This window comes from Nanorana parkeri, unplaced genomic scaffold (assembly GCF_000935625.1).
Source record: "Nanorana parkeri isolate BGI_ZX_2015 unplaced genomic scaffold, ASM93562v1 scaffold2246, whole genome shotgun sequence".
NCBI classification, from domain to species: domain Eukaryota; kingdom Metazoa; phylum Chordata; class Amphibia; order Anura; family Dicroglossidae; genus Nanorana; species Nanorana parkeri.
Window position 1 is genome coordinate 50,260 of NW_017308514.1, and position 24,335 is coordinate 74,594.

General features: G+C 44.0%; 1 protein-coding gene across 1 annotated transcript in view; it reads right to left on the reverse strand.

Moving 5' to 3' along the window:
* Window positions 1-1,439: 1,439 nt before the first annotated feature.
* The window catches only part of LOC108801196 (coagulation factor XIII B chain-like), a 51,540-nt gene continuing 28,644 nt past the window's right edge, over window positions 1,440-24,335 (reverse strand). The window contains exons 5-9 of the mRNA XM_018573128.1: window positions 21,277-21,286; window positions 6,369-6,550; window positions 5,777-5,947; window positions 5,503-5,694; window positions 1,440-1,651 (exon numbers count right to left, since the gene is read on the reverse strand). Coding sequence (XP_018428630.1) covers window positions 1,440-1,651; window positions 5,503-5,694; window positions 5,777-5,947; window positions 6,369-6,550; window positions 21,277-21,286 — 767 coding nt within the window. The remainder of the gene's footprint in view (window positions 1,652-5,502; window positions 5,695-5,776; window positions 5,948-6,368; window positions 6,551-21,276; window positions 21,287-24,335) is intronic.

The following is a 24,335-nucleotide window of genomic DNA, read 5'->3' on the forward strand; positions in this document are numbered from 1 at the left end:
GTGAATCCTGGACAGGTGGCAACCCTAAGCCCATCTCTAGCTAAGATGACCAGCACGGACTAAAATGACCTCATGATCTAAGAATCTCTGTATGTATTAAGATGACCGTATGGACTAAGATGACCAGTATGAGCTGAAAGGTCTAGTACGGACTAAGATGACCAGTATGAGCTGAAAGGTCTAGTACGGACTAAGATGACCAGTACAGAACAAAAATTACCAAAAAACTTCCAAAATATAATTTGTAATAAAAGAACCCCAGCTGAATTGATACTAAGGGAAAACTAAAAGTTTGGCTCAATCGGAACCGAAAAAACAAAAACAAATAATTTGATCCGAATTCCCAATAACGAACTGAATCGAATTTTGGGTCCAGAATTCAGAAAAAAAATTTGTTTTACATTGATCCGACATGAAACACATTTTTTGAACCTTTACATGTCTAACATACATACCTTTCTGGACAGACAATCCCTCTGCTGGCATGGCTGGCTGTTCTTGCACCCTTGTGATCTCCCCTAGCTGCCAGCAGGAAACTGGGAGGGGGCAGTGCTGAGGGGGGGGGGGGGGGGGGGGTGGCACTGAGGAGGAGGTGGCGCAGCTGGGCTGTGTCCTGTCTAAGGCTGCCTCTGTGTGTAGAGGGCTAGGGCTGCCCTGAAGCAACATGTCAGCAGCCCTAGCAGAGCTCTCAGCTGAACTTAGCTAACTCTCTTTGTAGCAGCTGGCAGTGTGAACTGTGACAACACGTGTTATTGATCTTCACTTGTCCTTACTATATATCAAGGAAAGACAGCAGGAGAGCGGTCAGTATAGTCCGTCCACTACTAGGGAGCAGTGCTGGGGGTCAAAGTTATAGTAACACTAATAATAAAAAACAAAATCATATTTTATATCATGAGAAAATAAATCATCCTCTTGCACACACTTACACTTCAATCCCAATACAAACTTTTTTTAAACTCTAGCTTCATTATCATTTTTTTGTAGAACCACAAACTTCAGCCCTTCTATTAGGTGCTAAGGGAGGTGAAACTCTGGGATTTGTGGCTGAATTAGGCATACAGAGTTCATTTCAGTCTGTAGCAGAAGTTCAGAGTGCAAAACATCAACACTGCTAAGGCAGATAAGAAAATGCTTCTTACAGCACAGAGGGGGATCTGTGGCCACATGATCACGAGGTCTAAATTCAGTCCTTCTATACTGGGATCCACAGCTTTAATTTCCTAATCAGCCCCTCTAAAGGGGTTCCTTAGCCACTGTTTGGGCTGCTATGTCTATTCTTATGCCACTGCTGCACTGCCAACATGCCAACTTGCTGTTCTGCCTGCCACCACCTCATGTGACTGAATGAGGTGCTGTCTGAGACAAAAGTTGCCTAAGGTTGCCTCATTATAGGGATGGCCCTGCATAACTACACAATAATAATATGTAATACATTTTTACTTACATGTACAAACAGGATAGGTCAGTCCATAATTAGCTTCTTTTTCTGGTTTAGTACATGTTCCAGTCAGTCCAGTTCTGTTACTATATCCAGATTTACATTTAAAGCTGACAGTTTCTCCTTCTCCATAAAATACCTCATTGTCATGTTTTTCATCCAGCTCTAAGAAGTTATCATCAAGACTCTGTTGGTTTATGCGACAAATTTCTAAATAAACAAATATGATAAGCAAATGTTTTAAACATCAAACTTTCACAGGTGGTCAACCATTCTCTGTACTTTAACACACGAGCACAAGAAAGATATATGTGAAGTGAATATTTGGTTAATGTCACATTTGCGGATTAATAAATGTGTCCCAATTAATCAAATTATAATATGTATGGAAAAGGTTGTTTGAACTTTGACATAACACAACATGCTTAAAGGGAGAAACACACTTGCAGCATCCTCCAAAGTCTTGCCTTTATAGCCAAATCCCTGGCCGGTCTGACCAGCAAATCCCCGACACTTCTGGGTAGGGTTTTCATATATGTGGTTGATGTTGGATATTATTATACCTCATTTTGAATTTGGTGTTAAGCCAAGCAGATAAATCGATGAGCACCTTGGCTTCAGATCCTACTACAAAGTGCTCTGCATTAAAGTTTTCCTATGATGCTTCCAAAATGTAATTACAGGGGACATATGGCGATGCCGTCTCTGACATCATTGGATCTCCTGTGAGTTGTAAAATGTTATATTGGCCCAGGGAAGAATTGATCCAGGTCTGATCAGCCTCTAGCTGCCGAAATATATCATATGAAATAATATCACGGATCACGGATAATATCACGGATAACAGTGAACAAAACATTTATATTACAAGGTAATTGTTCCTGTAGAGGTGCACTGGAGATGGAGGTAGATCATACCTGTTCCAGTTCTACCTCCCTCCCCTGAGTAAAAAAAATTTAAAAAAGCAAAAAAAAAAAGAAATATGAAAACAAACACACTAGTAAGCAAAATAATATATTATGTAAAATATATAGGTGATCCTAGCAAAGGGGTGTTACTTAGGGTACCAAAAGTTGTGTGTTAATAGACTCCAGTGATGGAAATCCAGGTAATGTAAATATAGGTAGTTAAAGCTTCTACCATATTACATTTATGGCCATTGTCCTCCACAATAAAAGTATAAATAAATGCAAAAAAGGAATTTTGCACAAAACTGACACATCTTTTAATTTAAAAAAAAAGGAAGAAAATTGTGGTTCTTACGTGGTTAACATAAACCTTCCCTAAATACATGTACAGTAATCCAATACCAAGCAAGTTAACTACATTAGGAGGGAGTGCTAATGCTGTAATCAGTCTCTCTTAAAGTGGCAATAAACCACTATGTGAAGGGAGGATTTTTCCCTAATGTGCAAGTATGCATAGCATCCAATTAATTTTAAAGAGGTGTTAAATAAACATCCACTCTTTTCTATAACTAAATTTGCAAATTGAAGCTGAAGTCCAGCCTGACCTTTTTTCCAGCAAACATATAGCAATACTCATTTCTCTATGCACGCGCTGTTTCGGATGAAAACAAATTAAAATATAAACATTTTCATTCGTTTCGTTTGACGAAACATAATTATGCAATGAGTCTCCGAATCCGAAACTGCACATTTAAACAGCAGAACTGCGCATGCGTACTGCCATCTTAAAGGCAGAGCGCATGGCGTCACATGACGCCAAGCATGCGTGGCATCGGGTGACATTATACACATGTACGGACACTGCCATTTTGATGTATATCTTGGTATACACCAAGATGATGGCACCCATACATGCGTATGACATTACCCAAAGCTGCGCACGCGCAGTGTCATGCACTCCACCTCCAAGATGCGGCACACATGCGCAGAACGCCCTGGTGGCCTATATGGCTGCTGCATGTTCTGCAAACTAATTAATAAATGGCCAAATTTTTGTACACTCACCGGCCACTTTATTAGGTACACCTGTTCGTTTGGTAACACAAATTGCTAATCAGCCAATCACATGGCAGCAACTCAATGCATTTAGGCATCTAGACTTGGTGAAGATGACTTGCTGATGTTCAAACCGAGCATCAGAATGGGGAAGAAAGGGAATTAAGTGGCTTTGAACGTGGCATGGTTGTTGGTGCCAGGCCAGCTGCTCGGAATATTTCAAAAACTGCTGATCTACTGAGATTTTCATCCAGTGAGCGGCAGTTGTGTGGATGACAATGGCTTGTTGATGTCAGTGTTCAGAGGAGAATGGGCCGATGGTTTGAGATGATAGAAAGGCAACAGTAACTCAAATAACCACTCGTTACAACCAAGGTACGCAGAATACCATCTCTAAACACACAACAGCTACAGCAGCAGAAGACCACACTGGGTGCCACTCCTGTCACCTAAGAACAGGAAACGGAGGCTACAATTTGCACAGGCTCACCAAAATTGGTCTAAACAGCTCCCTGATATTTCCCTTTTAAAATAGAAAAAGAAATTGAGGGCACAAAGTCCTCAATCTCTTTTTCTGCAGCATCTGTTCTAAATGAATCAAGCAGTTTCTGAATGGGGAGAAGCCTTTGTACAGAGTGCTGTTCATTCATAACTGGGAAGACATAGTACTATGTAACCCCAGTTATTTACAAACACTGGAGTGATCAGCTGATCGCACCAGTGTTTGCTCTGCAGATAGGGTCGGTACATATCACTGATATGTACCAATCCTCCACCGCTCGGCCACACACACAGGGGGGCCCAGCCTGTAGCCGAGCATCAGATCCTTGCCGAGCGTCTCTCTTTCCTTCTTTCCTCACCGCTCGGCCATGTTGCTGTGACAGCGGCTCCTTTCTCCTGCCCTCCCCCTCCCCCTCGCGGCAGCAGCGCTTCCTTCACTTCTCCTCGGATGCCCGCTGCATACAGATGGGGAGACCAGGGGAGTTCCAGAGGAGAAGCCCCACTTCTCCCTGCTGGCTGCGTGCGCCCCCCCCCCACACCTGCAAACGAGGCAAGAGAATTAAGGCAGTTCTGAAGGCAAAAGGGGTCCACCCCGGTACTAGCAAGGTGTACCTAATAAAGTGGCCGGTTTGTGTATATTCAGGCATATCCTAGTTCATTATTTCGGATTCGGATGAACCGCCGAATCAACAGAATCTCATTGATTTGCAAGTTTGCCCGAATCTAAATGCACATGTCTACAAACTACAGTACTTCTGGAGATTGAGTCACATCCTGACCCAATTACTTACTGTGTTACAAATCTCCTCTCTCACCATCCTGTCATTAAAGTCTATTTCCAATTTCGCAGCCAAATTAGGATAACACCTATTTTATATTTGCTACATGTTCCTATTCCCACAGCATAAGCTTAAATTTTTTTAAAAAATACTTCTTGCAGTTTACACTGCTTTTACTTGGGTTAGGGTTTTAAGGGCTAACATTTTGACTTAATTTAATATCTTTCTTTGCAATGTTAGGAGAGGCTGTGAGGGTAAGGGGTCTGAGGTGGTTTGTCCATTGCATGTTAATTAAGCGAATGAGAGAAACACAATCAGTCCTAAACCTTTCTATTAGGATAGATCACCTTGAAGGTGTGAAAAACCCGGAACCGGCCATCTTGCCTGCTTTAAAAGGTAAGAAATATTTTTTTAAATTATTTTTCCTTATGCTGTGTGAATAGGATCACATAACAAACATATAGAGGGGTTTTCTCAAATTTGACTACAAAAGTGGAAATACACTTTAAATGTATTTGTTTTCTCCACTGTCAATCATATGTAGTTGGATCATGTTAGGGTCATGCTTATTCTATTTTCGCATCTTTAGTGGCTGTGGGTTACTGAGTCATACATCTTAGACTGATTTTTGAACTTTTTTTGGGCTAGCGGATAAGGAAGGAAGGAGGGGGGGGGACAAGGGAAGGCACTTTAAACCAAATCTAAATGTCAGGATAACCTTAACCCTTAGGTTAATATATGCAATAAAGATAACTACAGAAATTCTAAAATTGCAGAACAAATACAAAACTAGAAAAGTAATTGGTGTGGTGCTTACCACCGGAGAAACATCTTGGATATTTCATTACTGCATCATAACACAAAGCTGTTAAAGACCCTGGGCGTCTAAAATTGGCCTTGCATTTTACATTTACTTCTGTGCCGTGTTCAAGTATCTCTGGAGGATTCTCTGATGGCTTTATCTCAATGTGATTTTCATCCAAACGTTTGGCAGATATTGTACAAGGCTCTGCAAAATGACATTCAAATCTTATTATCATTTTAAAATGTAATTTAAAAGTGTTGACTAATGAAGGAATTGTGGTACTTACTAAAGCATTGTGGAAGCTCATCCCATTTACCATTCTCACATTTCACACTTATGTGTCCATTAAGCACATATGTGTCATCACATTTAATATCTATTGAAGACCCAGATTCGTAGCCATCTTCATTTTTAGGAGAAATCAATGCGTTTGAAATCTTTGGGGGAAGGCATGGCCCTAGATTATAATTGAAACATAATGCAGATCATAATTATAACTACAGGTCACAATAAACCTAAAGTCACACTAATAGATAAATTAACACAGTAGTTGATGACAAAGGCATGCTCATAGCATCAAGTACATAAGGGTAGGGGACCATTGGGTTTCCAGGGAAGGCGTCTGGAATTTGCTTATTCATGACTAATTTTGTAAGGTTTAAAAGAGGAGTGGATAGATCTACAGAAAAACTGAAAAAAACTGCTAGTTTTAAAAAACACTGATCTTTATTTAAAGTTTGAACTTCTATTTGAAGGTACAGATTGTTCCAGTATTCAAACAATTACTCAATAGCTTAATAGGCAAAGAAAAAAAAGCAACATATTGGTCAAACGAAAGACTTGAGGGAAAAAAGGAAGATATGAATGTATAAACTTACGTCCAGTAGAACATTTTGGGTACGTTATTTGTTTATTTTTACATGTTTCTTTCAGGCCATTTTCTGGTACCATCCCTTCCACACATTCAAATTCAATGGTTTGTCCATTTTCAATCTCATTGCTTTTGTTATAATGGATATTATTACGAGACATTTCTGTTTGTTGTAATACACAGAAACCTAGACAAAAAATATCTCTGTATAAATATGTATGTACTCTATGTCTGAAAAGCTGGAAAGCAAATTGTTTCATAATTCAATATTGAATAATAATAGGTAATTTGATTGATCTGGAAGATACAAGTATTTGAAGCCCAACACACAGGTCCCTAGTGGTCCCTAGTGCAGTTAGGCTTCAAAATTGCTCTATAAATAGATCTGTATTAAAAAACAAAACAAACCGTCACCAATGCAAATCCGCAGTATTCTAAATCTCTTCTCTTGAACCGTTATAAAGGTAGAGCCCTACCACTCAGTGGTTACTTGCGGTTTATTTATGAACTTTTATTCTCTAAACAAGTAAATATATGTGCCGCGCTCCTAAAACTTAATTAATACCCTTAATATTAATTATTGCTGATCTTCCAATAAAAATCTGAGTACCGATCTATAATATTCACTAAGTGAAACCACTGATGTGGCTACATCAATAATTGAATAAAGCAACAAAATGTATTACAAAGTAATGTGCAAAACAAGTGTCCTTAAATTGTGAATCATAAGTGTCGACACCACTTTTCCTTCTTCTTATCCTGTCACTGAGTTTAGTGTGTTTGCTCTTCAGGACAAGAAGGAAACGTGGTGTGGACACTTATGATTTACAAATTAAGGACAAGTTAGCCAAAGTGCATTTCCTAGACTACTGCAACCCCTATTGACCAGATGTAATATTACATAGACACACCCCAAACAAATACAACAAATTATTATAACTATCTTAATGGGAGAGGAATTCCCACACTTGGAACAGCCCCAACAAAAAAGTTCTGCTGGAGAATCTGGAGCAGTTGCCCATGGCAACCAATCAGCATCTCTCTTCAGTTTGCTTAGGTAAGATTTGAAAATGAGTCAGAGAAGCTGATTGGTTGCAGTGCAAATCTGCTCCAGATTTTGTCTACTCCAGTTTTGATAAATTCCCTCCACTGAATTTCTGAAAGAACAATTATGCACTGAATTTCGGGAGAAAAAGGCGGCTCACTTACTTCCTGACTGACTACCTGGCTTCCTGGATTTACTACTTGAAAGACCAAACTTCCTGGCTGAACGCACTGCTTTGAAACCTGACTTCCTGGACTCTTAAAGGGTTATTAAACCCTTCGGTGTTTTTGCATATAGCTACTTTATGGCATTTAAGTACATTTTACACTAAGTTTTGGGGTTTGATAAGGCGTTAATATCGTGCAACATAAAAATTTGCAACTGCCAACATTTATTCTATAGGGTCTTGGCTTTCAGAAAATATATACGGTGTGGGGATTTTAAGTAATTTTCAGGCCTAAAATGTGGGATATAACATGGGTGCAATAAAAGTGAAAAAAAGGCCTCAGTCATGAAGGGGTTAAAATCGGTTTAAACTTACCTCTGTCTTGCCTGCGCGCTCCCATCCAAAAATGTAAACATTCTCGGTCGGCCGCAATGCATCTTGGGGCGTTCGCATTTTCGGCCGGGAGACGAGGAGAGACACAAGGTAAGTCTATGGACACGTGCACCCGCATGCAGGCACCATGGGACAGGAAGTGCCAGCAAGGACAGAGGAGTCAGCGCTGGATCGGAGACGCGCAGCATGGTTTGGAGGGACAGATGAAAATGACAGGAAAGAAGAAGATCGGATTAAGAAACATAATTTAAGGTAAGTGTTTTAACCACTTGCTGACCGGGGTGTTTATTCCCCCTTCCTGTCCAGTCCATTTTTCAGTACTGCAGTACTTTGACTGACATTTATTCCGTCATGCAATGCTGTGCAGAGATTAATTTTATACCATTTTTTGGGGACAGATAGAGCTTTCTTTTGGTGGTATTTAATCACCACTGGGGGTTTTATTTTTTACTATACAATGAAAAAAGTACCGAAAATTTCGGAAAAAAAAACTGTTTTCCCTATGTTATGTTATAAAACAATTATTATTACCCAAATTTTTAGTAAAACATAAAAGTCTGGGTCACGTCGGGTAAAAAGACACAAAACATGTCATGCTTTAAAATTGCATGCGCCCGCGAACTCGCAAAAACTACCATACCCAAAATTGGCCATACGCGACGCTTTAAAAGCTTTTCAGTGATGGATGGGCCTAGAATTATTGCTCTCACTGCGACATTCACGGCGATATGTAACATGTGCGGTGTAATGGATGCAATCGTCGTTTCCGCACGTAGGCGCACTCAACGCATGTTTGCATGTGTATGTGGGGGGGCGGGGGACCTTTTTACATTTTTTTAATTACTTTTATATGTGACTTTTCATTTTTTAATATTTTTTTTAACTTATTCTTTTAAACCTTTTTTCCACTTAACTTTATTGCTATCACATAGGGGACTAACAAGCCCCCTTTGTGATAGCCAATTGTCAGTGTCAGGTCCTCTTTATGGAGACATCAGGGGTCTTTAAGACCCCTAATGTCACCTAGGGAAGCTGATGAAGCAAACACCTGCTTCACCAGCTTTTCTCCGGTTTCTGTACCGGAGAGTGACAGAGGAATGCGGACGTGATGTAATGCACATCACTTCCTCCATTCCACAGAGGAGGAGGAGATCAAATGGAGATCTTGTACTGATTTCAGTTTGATCTCCGGCCGCAGAGCTGCTGTGCTGGTCCACAGCGGAGCTCGGGATCGCCAGCAGCACCTGTAACGGGGGGTGCAGACCCGCACGCATATTACAAGCGATCGGGCATATTACAAGCGAATGCTTGTATGTAAACAGCCATCGCTGTACATTCCAGGCTGATTTCTTGCTAGGCGGCGGGCACGAGCGGGGCGGAATGGGACGCCCACCCGCATTCAAGAAGCCGCTGTACGGCCGGACAGCAGGTGGTTAATTAACATTGTAGGGAGGGAAAAAATCTTTGACTTTAATGTCACTTTAAGTACTGGAAGGACCAGATGAATATATGAATATTATTTTTATTGAAGACGAATACCTGACGGAACTTTGGATTGGCTTGATTTAAATATTTTTGTTTAAAAAAATTAATTGATCTATATTTTATATATATTTAAATGTGCAATATACATAATGCTTAATTGATAGTTTGCAATTATATTTTATTATTTATAAATAGTTTCCTACTTTTAAAAAAAGAAGGTGGAGGAAAAAATTAATTATAATCCGGTTCTAATACCTGACATATATAACATCTTTCAACTGCTACCCTTCATAGTGTACACAAGATCTTCTCTGATATCATCTTATACCTTTACGGGCCTCCACATGATCCCCCCAACTCTGTTCCAGCTACTTCTATCCAACCACATTATCCTTTGGTAATGTGGGCCCTGTCACTCTAGGTTTTTGTTTAAGTTTTACCTTATACATTACCTTTTCAACACTGTTCATCCTCTTATTGACCCATCAGGGAAACTTGGTTATTGTAACGCCCAACGGGAATGCGCAGATGGACCACAGCTGCGGAGGGGGAGAACCTATGCGGAATCCGCAGAGTGTTTGTGATTGGTAATTTCTATGGCAAGTCTTGAGCCTCAAGTTGATAAGGAGCTCAGAGATTCCTCAACAGCACCCTCACCCATTAGGCCTTACTCACCTTGGAATTTCCTCCCCAGAGTTAGTAACAGATAGTAAACCTCTAAATTATCAGAAAAAACTGTCTCTTTTTGTCTCCTTCTTGCAGTGGTTCTAATTTCTCTGGCCCTCTCTCTTCTGTCCCTTTTCTCCTCACTTCACAACTCTCTTTTCTCCCATCCTCCTGCTTTTTTTCTCCCCTTTTCCTTTCCTTATCCTCTACCTCTGGGGTAGATAACACAGATCCCCCCTTCTCCCTGCCTTTTGTATGTGCTTCTCTGTTCAGTCTGTAAACCCCACACAATGTCCTCCATGATTCAGATAAATATAAACGGCCTTAACATGCCTGAGAAGAGGAAGATTTTATTTGCTGACCTTAAGAGACTTAAGACACTGATAACGTTCCTTCAGGAAACTCATTTATGAACTGGCAAGACACCCTTACTGTGTAACAGACTTACCCGTCCACGGTCCAGCGCTGTGTGGAGGGGACGCGCACGGCCAGCTCAGCTTCAGGCTCCTCCCATTCAGGGCCGTCCAGGACGGCAGCCAGCTTCTCCCATTCAGGGCCGTCCAGGACGGCAGCCAGCTCATCCCATTCAGGGCCGTCCAGGACGGCAGCCAGCTCCTCCCATTCAGGCTCGGCGAGGAGGGATTTAAGGGAGCAGATTTGGCTGTTCAGCGTCCGACCGTTGTGAACGGTGCACGCCGAACATCCCATAGGAGTTACTGCTTCTAGCATCCTGCACCATGAGACCCAACAGTGGACCCCACAACAGTAAGTAGCCAAGCAAACCACATTGTAGTGAGGGATCTTGCTGCCACAGACGTATTGCTCATACTGGGAGATCTGTGAAGGTTTAATTGTACTGCTGTGCTGGAGGACTTGCTGTACAGGTGGGGAGTGTTGATTCAGCCAAGGTCTGCCTTGACTCTCCTGCTGCTGACTGTTAACCCGCTCTATGCTGGTGACTCCCGAGGGAGCTGTGTCTGTGCCTGTTAGGTTATAACCTGAACCTGGGACTTGATCTGGGAAAAATCTCTATACTCATACGTATTGTCTGAACCTGTGGAAGTGACTTTGTGTTGATCTATGTAGTGATACCTTGCTGTGCTGTGACTGCTAACAGGACGCAGGGGATCTGCAGAACTTAGTTCATCTTAGCTTGTGGAGGATTAACCAGAGACGCATGTACCTTGATGTGCTGTGAATGCTAACAGGACTCAGGGGATCTGCAGAACTTAGTTCATCTTAGCTTGTGGAGGATTAACCAGAGACGCATGTTGTACACACCTGCCCTAAACCTACTATACATACCAACACAATAGGTTGCCCAAGTGACGGGGGATGATGTGACTGACTCCAAACCCTCCATTAACCACTGCATGGAGTGTGAAGGAAGGAGTCGTAACTGAGCCCCGCCAATACATTAACTACCTCCGCAGTTGAGTGTCCAGACATAAACACACGGGTCGTTACATGCTGAGAAACATTTATTTCCTGATGTGCTATCAAAGTGCAAACTCTGAGGCCAAAGCGAAAGTTTTCTTGATACTGATTGCCAATTCTGTGCCATGGACTTCTTTAGGTTCTGACAGACTCCCAGAGTTGTAATGTATTTATCAAAGGCCTGATTGGTCACACCCAAGGTCACCCTGGAGTCATTCTATGGCCCCAACACCAATCAAGCCAGTTTTTTCCATTCTATCTTGTTGCACCTAGGCACATTTGTGGAAGGGACCTTGATCCTAGGGGGGACTAACTTTGTTCTCGACCTGAAAATGGAGTCTTCTGGTCTAATGTTAAACCTCCCCTTACAAGCTCATAGATCACCTTTTCCACGTGTTCCAACTGGCAGATGCTTGACGTCTCCTCCATCCGAACCACAGAGACTACTCGTTTTACTCACCTCCATCACAGTTGTTCTCGTATAGATTTATTTTTGCTGAAACACAGGGATCTCCCCTTACTGATTGTGACAAGATAGGCAATATCACCTGGTCAGATCAAGCCCCAGTCTCTATATGGCTCTCTCTCCTCACAGACTCACCACCTACTCCTTGGACCTGGCGTTTAAATGAATCCCTTCTCCAGGATGCAGTCATATGAGCTAAGGTACTGCGAGAACTTTATCTCTACTTTGCCACAAATTGAACCACCAGAAGTGACCCTATGCTTATCTGGAAAGCACATGAACCTATTATCAGAGGAGTGCTGATAAAAAACACAGGTCAAGGATTAAAAAGGAGTGAAATTCTCAATTGTCCCCCTCCTCCAGGGTTTTCATTCTGTAAAACATTGTCATAAAGCATGTGCAGATCCAACCATTTGGGCTGATCTTACTATGGTGCTTCTAAAGATTCAATCTATCCATTCTTTCAAAGCCCAAGCATCACTGGCTCCTTGTCGGAGGATAGTCTATAAATCTTGCAAATGCTTTGAGGGAACAACGGGTTTAATCCTATGTCCCACATATCTCTACCGGTAAGGGCAAAGACTCCCATCCCCACACAGAAATAGCAGAAACATTTAGTACTTTTTATTCTGCTCTCTACAACTTACTTTTGTCCACTACTCTACCGTTTCCGGAGGAGAAGAGGAACATTTTGGTGTCCTACTTCTCAAAGGCCGGAATTCCTCAACTTTCTTCTGAAATTTCAAAAATCTTAGAAACACCAATTTCTTTAGAAGAGTTCAAGACTGCCATAAAAAGCTCTAAGACCGGCAAGTCTCCCAACTCAGATGGTTTTACACTGTCCTATTATAAGGAATTCAACACCTTATTGGGCCAGCATTTTGTGGAGGCTTGTAACTCTGTCACATACCAAATTTCCCATAGACGTGATTCAGGTCGACCTAAAACGTTTTACTAAAATTCTTGCAAACCGTTTACTCCCTCATATCCCCCTTACTCATGCCCCTTGACCAAGTAGGATTTACTCTATACCATCAAGCCAGGGATAACATTATCAAGGTATTGAATCTGGTCCATCATGCCTTCTCGACATCATCCCCATAACTTCTCCTTGGGACGGATGCCAAGAAGGCATTTGATAGAGTCAGGTGGCCTTTTCTGACTATATCTTGCAATTTATTGGGCTCGGACCTACTATGTTAAGGGGGTTTAGAGCACTGTACTCTCATCCTACAGCCCAGGTTAAGGTAAATTGCATTATCTCTGAACCCATTGAAATATCCAACAGCAAGCGGCAGGGCTGCCCTCTTTCCCCACTTATTTTTATTATTTCGCTAGAACCCTTTCTCTGCACTATTTGTAACAACCCAGATATCAAAGTTGTTCATATAGCCAATGAAGAGTACAAGATTTCTGTATATGCAGACAATCTACGTTTCTCGCTCCCCTCCCCTGAAGTATTCCTTCCTGTACTCCTAAGGGAATTTAAAATATATAGTACTCTCTCAAATTTTAGGATTAACCTCTAGAAGTCAGATGCTTTACCTGTAGCATTCACTCTGAGAAGGAAAGATCCATAGGTGAAAACTTCCCCTTTAAGCAAGCAACCACAGCTATTCAATATTTGGAAGTTTGGATACCTCGAAACCTTGTGGTGGGATTACCTTACCGGATGTGATCAAATATAGGATTGCCTGTCACCTGACCAGGATGATAGACTGGAGCAGACATAGTACATCCAAATTATGGGTGCAATTGCAACAATCATACTCCTCTCTTCCCTTGCAAGGCCTACCCTGGTGCTCAGCTTAAGATACGACTTCCTTGCATCTTAAAAGTCATCCTCTCATTGGCACTACCTTTAAACCTAGTGGTAAAGCACTCAGGCCCTTTCCCTTGACGCTGTTTCCATCTCCGCTTTACCCCGTTCTGGAAAATCCGGCATTTACTCCAGGGATCCCAGATAGCTGTTTTACTCCAGGGATCCCAGATAGCTGTTTTACTCCAGGGATCCCAGATAGCTGTTTCCTCGAGTAAAGGTAAATTCAGTGCCATGCATTATTGTAAAAATTCATCATGGCCTTCTATGGCTAAACAACCATGACAGCTTCCGGGCTCTTTTCATCTACCTTTTTGGTCAGCTTTACAGTTACGCCATTTTTTAGATTACTCTTTTCCTCCCCCCTCGATTCTGTAGACCTCTAACCACTTTTGAAAAATTATGTTCTGGTACAGGAATATTGCAACATTCCCTGTCACTGACCTATGGATTATTAACCGAAACGGCTGATGATTACCGCCCAAGCTTTATTACTCAGTGGGAACGAGATTTGGAGTGATTTTTTTCCTCCGAGGAAATATGGAAAATATATCTATTCTTTTCAAAGACTTTAGTATGTACCAGGTATCACTTACCTGGTAGAAGACCCAAAGAGCTGAGGGGGCCTCCCTAGCGGCTCTTGTATCACACCCCTGTAGGGGGGACAGGGAAGGAGTAGGCAGAGTAGCACAGGTGCCAAGGTGTTCAGACACTGTGCCAGGTCTCATTCCAGCAGCAGATTTCCCGGGATGATGAAGCAGGACTGGAATCCAGCTGAGGGGTCAGCATGGGCTGAAGCAGGAATTAGTGTGAGGTCAGACAAGCCAGGGGTCAAACCAGTCAGGCAGCATGGTACCAAGGGAGAAGACAGAAGCAATCCAGGAAACAAGCAGAGGTCAAGGACAGGCAGCAATCAGGTGTAGTCAAGGCAATCTGGGTCAAGGCAAAAGATGATCAATGAACAGAGAAACAGGAAGTAAGGGCACAAGCTAAAAGACCGTTCAGCACTAGTCAACTGTGCAGGCTGGTTTAAATAGACCCTTCCAGTGCGCCACGTTAGCATGTCTTTGCATGTCTGCTATATTGTGTGCGCCTGCGCACTACACCATGTTTTCCAATAATGTGGAAGATTGGGACCTGCGCATGCGGAGTAGCGCAAACTCCCAACCATTGCCTTACACCAGGATTCAATTACGGTGGTATAGTACTCAAGTACAGATTCAATATTTTAACTAGGGATGCACCCATACTGTTTTTACGGTATCGAGTACCGATATTTATATTTCAGTACTCGCCGTTACCGAGTACCGATACCGGTACTTCTGGTAGCATAGATCCGGCTTCCCGGGCAAACAGGAAGCCAGGCAGCATGTCATTACTCACCGCCCGGCTTCTTGATCGCCCGGGAAGCAAACTCCATTCTGTTTGGCCGGCTGGATGCTGATTGGCTGGGAAGCCGCCTTCCCAGCCAATCTGCAAACAGGTCAGCCAAACAGATCTGACAATATGGTGACACGACCCCCACCCTGCAGGCACCTCATTAACTCACATAGATCCTTAGCTGCATTCATTACCATACCAGTACCTCGGCCAGCTGGGCAGACACCGTTCTCCAAGCTCTCCGGGATCTAGCCACGTCTCCTGTGTGTACAGCGCCCACGTGATCGGCCCTCAGCCTGCTACTGCACATGCGCAGACTCCCCAGTGCTCTCATTCAGAAATCCAGTACATGCACAGTAGCAGGCTGAGGGTCGATCAAGTGGGCGCTATGCACACAGGAGATGACAGATCCTGGAGAGCGGTGTCTGCCCAGCTTGCCGAGGGACTGATACGGTAATGATTGCTGCTAAGGATCTATGTGAGGGGAATGATTTGTCTGCAGGGTGGGGGTCGTGTTGCCATATCAGATTTGTTTGCCCGACTCGACACTGATTGGCTTGGAAGCCGGCTTCCCGGCAATCAGCATTGAGCCGGCCAAACAGCATGGAGCCAGCTTAAGTTCCCGGCAGCATGTTTCCTCGCGGCACTGCCGGTCAGAGAAAACCTTCCTCTGACCGGACGTTTCAGTATCGGGAAAGGTATTGGAGCATTTGGGCGAGTATGAGTACTCGCCCAAATACTTGGTATCAGTGTATCCCTAATTTTAACCCTTCAATTACGGACCGGTGCTGGAGATGTGGATCCTAATGGGGTACTATGCTTCATATTTTTTGGATATGCTCTAAATTGAACTCGTTTTGAACTCCAATATGACTTCAAAGAGAGACACAGTTGGGAGGCGAAGAGGCAGAGGAGCCGGAGTGTGGCAGCCTGGGGCTGTTCAGGACCTGCCATCTCTGGGCTGAAAGTCCTCTGGTGTAGGGAGATGAAGGTGGTGCAGGCTTCCAAACTGTAACACAGTGTTGTGGACCTGTGGACGCCTTCCCAGAAGAGTTGAAGCTCTTATAGCGGCAAAATTATAATATTATCACCCATGTATATTAATATTACGCATTTCTACAATGGCATTACTGCCTACAGACCTGCAAAGTTGGCTAGATGTCTTTGACTGGCACAGTCTGTCCTGAAATTCCAATAGGTGGACTGTTCAGGTGATGTCTAGCCTAGCAAACCTAATAAAAAGCAATGGGTTTACAAGAGTGGAAATGAAAAAGGAGAGAGCGGTGGCAACTTCGCTGCTGTACTCATAATCAGTCGTACAAGGAGCAGTACACCAGCCTCCTAGCACCCTCAGTCATGCCATGTACCATCCCCGGGGACATGTACCCCCTGCAGAGCCTGTAGGCCAACTGGAGCAGCACCAACACTTCCTCCTCACACCCCGTCATCTCATAGTGTGGCACCTTTCCTCTCAGTTTGGCCCCTGTGTTCCCCCTCAGTCTGGCCCCTGTGTCTTCCCTCAGTCTAGCCCCTGTGTCCTCTCAGCCTGGCCCCCTCCCCTCATTCTGGCCCCCGTGCCGCCCCCCTCAGTCTGTGTCCAGGACCACCATTAGAAATCATGGGGTTCCATACAGCCACAGCCTACATGGCTGCTGGGGCAAGGCCTCTTACACCTCCACCTTGCCCCCTGTCATCTCTGCAATGCCGACCCTGGTAGGGGCCTGAGCCCCTCGATCTGCCTGGGTCCGTGACATGGGTATTGGCCATACCCCCTGATGGTGGCCCCTGTGTCTCCCCTTAGTCCGGTCTATGCCCCCCCAGTCTGGTCTATGTGTCTCCCCTAAATCTAAGTATGAAGAAGTCACTCGCACTGCAGCTCAAGTTCAGTCAATTTTTTATTGACTGACAATGACATGCACAGCCATGTTGTGACACCACAGTCAAAAATATTGACTGAATTTGAGCTGGAGTGCGAGGGACTTCTTCACATTTATACTGATTTGCGGAGGCATCCGTGGTCGCTTGGCACCCACACGATACTTGAGGGTCTTATCTGGTCAGGTGTTTGATTGGTTTCCTTTGATTATCTCCCCCTCAGTCTGGCTCCTGTCCTCCCCCTCAGTCTGGCTCCTCCCCCCGACTCCTCTCACCCTCAATCTGGCTCCTGCGCCCCTCAGTCCAGCTCCTGTCCCCCTCTCAATCTGGCTCCTGTCCCCCTTCTCAATCTGGCTCCTGTCCCCCTTCTAAATCTGGCTCCTGTCCCCCTTCTCAATCTGGCTCCTGCCCTCCTTCTCAATCTGGCTCCTGCCCCCCTTCTCAATCTGGCTCCTGTCCCCCTTCTCAAATTAGCTCCTGTCCCCCTTCTCCATCTGGCTCCTGACCCCTTCTCACCTGGCTCCTGGCCATCCCTCAATCTGGCTCCTGGCCCCCTCTAAATCTGGCACCTGGCCCCCCATGTGTCCAGCATGAGATGAGGTGGTGGAGCTTCGGTCATTCAGTGGTGATGATTCCCCCCCGTCAGCTTACTTTCTCCTGGACGCTGTGTTCTGTGTTCCTTCGAGCACAGCATCTGTCCTGCACAGGCTTCTTGGGTCTGATGTCAGCTGGTGGGGGCGGGGCTCCATCAGTGTGTGATCTGCCTGGCCGCTCTGTGATCAATGGAGCGTTCAGAGCGGCCGTCGAGCACAGCTGGCCGGGCCGAACAGAAACAAGCTGATGTTCGGGCCGGCCCACCGGGCAAGTGCCCGGTTTGCCCTATGGCCAGTCCGGCCCTGCTACCAAGACACCAGTATGTTGATGTTTCAGTGCCACTGCAATCTCTTTCAGCGTCCCTCCCAGGCTAATTTTCTACACCTTTTTATAAATAATTATGGCGGTTAAAATTAGCTCTCTGAATGTGAAAGGACTTAATTGTCCGTTTAAACGAGCCATGCTATGGAAGGAAGCTGCATCTCTGAAATGTGACATACTATGTGTCCAAGAAGCACACCTCAAAAAGGAGAACCCCCTGAGTTGCAAAACCAAACATTTTACGCAAAGGTGTGATAATAGCAATTAAACGCACTGTCACTATTCTAGAACATGATTTATTGATTGACCCAAACGGTAGATTTATCATACTTGTGGCTTCCTTGAATAATCGATTAGTGACACTGGTTAACCTGTATGCCGCACATGACCGTCCAAAGACATTTTTTGTGACCCTAATGAATAAAATTAATAGGATCCGTAAGGGACACTTGGTCCTATGTGGATATTATAACGCAATTGTGGATGATGATCTGGACACTTCAAATGTGAAATGATGACCCAATAGACTCTTATACGCTGTCTTCCATAATAAGGACCTGCATGACGCAAGACTACACATCATTTTCTCACACTCAAAGCTCATACTCCAGACTGGATATGTTTGTGGTTATCCAATGAGACGAGCCGAGGTCAGGTTCCAAGCGGGCAATTCCAGTACAAAAGGGGTCAGGCAGAATAATGGTCAAATATCAGTTCCGTGGTCAAGGCAGGCAGAATTCAAGGTTTGTCGAGGAAGTCCGGGTCACAAGGATCAAGCAAGATATCACAAAACTGGAACAAGGATTAGCTGACGATAAACCAGCAACATGGTGGTAATGCTGCAGGGTTTATATAGGGCCAGTGATGTCATTTCCTGTGCGCCGCTATGGCGGATTTTCGTGCTGGTAGACTACTGCTTCTGCGCATGTGCGGGATGGCGCATATTTGTGTTCGCAGGTTACTGCTTCTGCGCGGGATGACGCGTTCCCGAGCAGTGCGGGAACGTGCAGGTTGCACATGCGCAGACGGCGGGGATCCGTTACAGGTACTGTATTGCACTGAAACCATTTTGGGCTGCTATATTTAGATTTATTTCTTCTGTGACACACCTTGCTTGCTCTCCATCACTTCAGTCAGCACTATTAGGGATTGGTATAGAGCTTTGGCCCCCCAACCAACGTGCCTTTTCCCACACTGATAGCCTCCAAATTAGCTCTGGCGCGACATTGGAAGTGAGTAGAAACCCCTAGTTTATATGTGGTTATCTAAATACTGAATAGCCATGCCACTTTGAAATGCTCCATGCAAAAGCCCATTTCAAATGGGATACATTTAATGCCAACTGGTTATGCTAGATGAAAGATTGTAGATGTACTATACATACCACATGATTTCCAACCAGGTCCTACTGCCTGTCGTTTATAGCTACCCTCACCGTTTTCGTCCCCTAGCTAAGCCTTTTCCTAAAATGTAGACTGAAAATATTTCTTTGACCTACACTTGCAGGTACAAGTCTCTGTCTAACAGTATACTAAATACTGACTAGTTTTACTTTAAAGTCTAATTTACATTCAGGTAATATGGCAAATTTTATATAGACCCTTTCCATAGTCTTGTCCCTCCCCCTACATGTTTAGCTCCCTATCCTTATCCCCTACCAGATAATTAAAATATCTAAGTGCAGTTCATATCTCAGGCAGTGTTGAGGGATAGGCATGGTACTCCATGCCTTCCCCTCTCCAATTTATTTTTTGTTATTTTATGCCGCATTCCCTACTTATACAGAGGTTTAGGCCTTTTTCTTTCCGCTGACTGGATTTGTGTATGTGCATCTGTGGCTCCGCTAGATGATATATTTTGGGGGGGGGGGATGTCTTCCATGAGTGGGTATGCAACCAGGTGCATGTCGTGCGCAATGTAAACGATCGCCGGCTATAGAGCCGCTGATCACCTATATGTGAAACACCCGTTAATGGGTGTTTGCATTAGTCGGGTCTTTTCTGCCCGTGCGTGCCCGCTAGGGGGCGCGCGCGAGCAGAAAAAAAAAGCCGTCTGGCGACGGCAACCCACCAATGCAGCAGTGCCGTCCGTCCGTTTTTTTACAACGGGCGGACGGCAAGTGGTTGAACATGCGTTCGAGGGGGAATACATTTGTGTGAGATGTGAGCAAGTTGCTTGTTTGGAAACCCAGATTCTGGATATAAGCAAGTAACTGGCAACACTTAGGAGCATAACAATTATGGAAAAGAGTCTGGACATAACGCACCAGGCTGTGGTGGAGGGGGGGTTGGAGGAGCAGGATCCCGAGGTGGGGAGCTGGGTTACTGTTAGAAGGCGTGGGAGAGGGAAGAGTGCTAGAGATGTTAGCCCTGATCTGGTTCACCCCAATAAGTTTGCCAAGTTGCATGATGTTGGAGATACTAGTTCAGGAGTACGAAATGCAAAATAGGCTAGAAATTTAGGGAAGTGATGATCATGTTTGTATATTACTACTCTTTTTAACTTTTATTATAAACATTTTTTAATGAATCTCAATAAATTTATATACATTTCTAAACTTCTGAGTCCTCTCTAAAAAACCCCACCACAACTTTTGTTGTAAATGTGTATGCTTTTGGTGGTATTTAATCACCACTGGGGGTTTTATTTTTTACTATATTAAGGAAAAATTACTGAATTTAAAAAGAAAAAAGCTGTTTCCCCTATATTAAATGATAAAACATTTATTATTACCCAATTTTTTGGTAAAATATAAAGGATGGGGCCACGTCGGGTAAATAGACACCAAACATGTCAAGCCTTAAAATTGCGTGCGCGCGCGAAACCTCAAAAAACTACAATACCCAGAATTGGCTATATGCGAAGCTTTAAAAGCTTTTACCGCTCATCAATTTAGTGTTATCAGTGATTGATGGCCCTAGAATTATTGCTCACACTCGACGTTTGCGGCGATATGTAACATGTGTAGCGCAATTGTTGTTTTTGCGCGCTGGTGCACCAGACGCGTATTTACGTTTATATGTGCGTAAACGTGGGGGTGGGGGACTTCCGCATTTTTTTGTTTTTTTTTAACTTTTTTTATATGTGACTTTTATTTTTTTTAAATCTTTTTATGTTTTTTTACACTTAATGTCATTGCTATTAGGGGGGGGCGGCGGCGGCACTCGAGGGGATAACGCAGCCAGCACATACACACGATCGGCAGGCTATAGAGCCACCGATCGTGTGTATGGGAAACAGCCGGTAACGGCTCTTTACATCGGATGGGTTTTTTCTGCCTGTGTGAACAGATAAAAAATGCCGTCTCATGATGGCAACCCGCTGATGCGAGTCCGCCGTCCGTCCGTTTTGTTGCAACAGGCGGACGGCAAGTGGTTAAGGAAATAAACGTGAATATCACCTGTGGCTATGCATATGTGAAATTTTACAACTGTGTAACAGCACAAAAATAGCTAGTCTACTGGCCTATTGCATGTGTCCACACAAGTCTGTGATTGTGCTGTAATTGGTCATAGTGGATCCCAGGCAACAAGTACCATGTGATCACTGTGACCAATCACACCACATCACAATTGTAAACAATGGCTTCAGTTTGTAGCCTCTCTCGTTCTTTCCCCTTACACATTGTTTGGCTGTGAGAGGAAAGGGAGAGATTGATATCACAGTGTCACAAAGCTCCACAGAGTTTTAGCTGTACAAACCAGTGTCCTGATTACCAGCACCAATACAATGATAAGTAGCAGTGTCAGTAGCAGTGTCTTGATCGCCATCCAGTACCAGTGTATTACTATCAGTGTCAACCAGCACAGTGGTCTGATCACCAGCAAGCACCAGTGTGTTAATCACCAGCGAGCACCAGTATTTTAGCACCATGTCCTGATCACCAGTCGTACCAGTGTCATCAGGTACCATTGTCAGCCACATGCAGTGTCCTGAGTGCCAGCCGCACCTGTGCCAGTGTCATCAAATATCAGTGTCAGCCACATTCAGTGTCCTAATTGCCAGCCGTACCAGTGTCATCAGGTACCAGTGTTGCCCACATCCAGTGTCCAGATTGCGATTGTCAGACACATCCAGTGTTCTTATCATCAGCCTGGCCAGTGTTCTAGTAGCATTGTCAGCCAACACCAGTTTCCTGATCGCCAGTGTACTTGTACTAGTGTAAGCCAGCACCAGTTTCCTGATCGCCAGCCAGCACCAGTGTTCTTATACTAGGGTCAGCCAAATCCAAAGCCAACACCAACGTAAGTTCGACTCAAACATCGCTTGTTCGAGTTTTCGCCGAACACAAGAACTTTGTGGGATGTTTGCGGTCTGTTCAACCGCGCAACATCCCACAAGGCACAACAGGTCAGGTGCAAGACTTTGCCCAATCAGGGTTCAGTACTCTGTTTGAGCCATGATTGCGTTCTATATCAGAATTGTATACACCGTTCTATATCACAGTTCTATATCAGTGTTGTATACAGCGTTCTATATCAGAGTTGTATACAGCATTCTATATCGGAGTTGTATACAGCGTTCTATATCAGAGTTCTATACAGCGTTCTGGACCATTTTCAACACACCGTAAGTGACATGCTGCTGGAGGATGCGCAGCAATTAAACTGGTCTGATATTGGCTCTGAGGTTGAGGAAGGAAGTAACATCAGCCTAGAGGGAGGGGGTGCCATGATGCACAACGAACTGGCACTCATGTTCCCCCAGCTGCAGCATACTGCCAGGTTGGCTCCAGTGACGAGGGCATAGGGGGTGATGATGATGAGGTCACTGACTCCACTTGGGTGCCTGATCGAAGAGAGGAGGAAAGTAAGGAGGAAAGTGAGGAGGAGGCACAACCTCAATGAGGAACAATGTCCTCTAGGGGCAGCCGTATGAGCAGCCAGCCCATTACATCAGAAGGCAGAGCTGCACTGGTGCAGGGGGCTGTTGTCTCCCAGCACACTTCTAGGAACTCAGCTGTCTGGGAGTTTTTCACCACAATCACTGCACTAGTAGTGTCTATCTAATAGTCTAATTGGACCTTTCCTTTTTGAGAAAGTTGATGAACGAAACGCATGAAAGGAAAACTGTCTTCACCTCTTACGGCTGAGTGCCCCTACCGCTCAAAAGCTTTGATGTTCCCTGTTTCTGCAAGTGCATTTGAACTTTTTACGAATAAATAATTTTAGTTATTGCACTTAGATAGCTTTGTTTTGTCTCCCTCATTTTCCGGTGGGATACCATCAGGTGAACGCAGCCGCCTTGGGCGGTGTGAGATCAGACAACCGGACTGGAAGGAGAGAGCCACGCCTGATTGCCGTATAAGGAGACAAAAGATGGAGGTGGAAAATTAAAACCAAAGTCTTTTCAACACAAAGATCAGTCTGGAGACGTACTGGTGGATATTTTGGAGATCGAGGGACAGACTATCCAAATACCGCTAAAGGAAGGGAAGTAACCATTCAATTTCCCTTGCGGGATATGCACAAAACGGTTTAGATCTCCCTGAAACGACTCTTGGATTTATTTCTGCCATCATTTGTAGGAGAATACCCTATAGATCAAATTTGCTTTACTCATTTACTGAAGAGGCCCCATTGTCCCACGATTGAACACGCTTTTTTCATTTCACATTAATACAATATTGGTCACTTTTTACCATCATGGTATTCCCCCACCTAATTTGCATATATCTAGCCATTGAAGGTGTTAAATTGACATACTGAATATAATGTCACATTGTCCGAGGAGACCTTAGTGTTGTATGGTGCAACACGGTTTTTACACGATTATCAATATACTGTATATATTTTTTCAAGATTTTTCACAATATAATTCTGCACATGTTAAGTTATTGTCATCTGTCAATTGGTACATGAAGTATTTTGTTAGTTTGATTTACACAGAGAGAGGGTGGATTTATTGGTTTCACTTAGACTGAGTGCAACACACTTGCAATTCAATATTTGCAACCTGTGTCTCAAGAGGATCAAGCATGGCAAAACCATCAGCCGCTTGGGTACCACGTGCTTGAAGAGACATCTGACCACAAGGAATGAGCTGTATGTTTGAGTCGAACATGAGTTAGACTCGAACATTGATAGTTCAAGCGTTCGCCGAACGCAAAAACTTTGTGTGATGTCTGCAGTCTATTCGACCACGCAACATCCCACAAGGCAATGCACCTTCTGAAGCTCTAATTGGGTAAAGGCCCAAAGGCTTTTTATCATATTTGTCATTTGTTGGTGTTTTGTTATTGCTTTCACTCCTTGAGCTTTTTGAGGTTTGCTCTGCTTTCCCATGTGTCTTGTCAGTGGGGGGTCCTTCCTGGGGATCTATAAACAC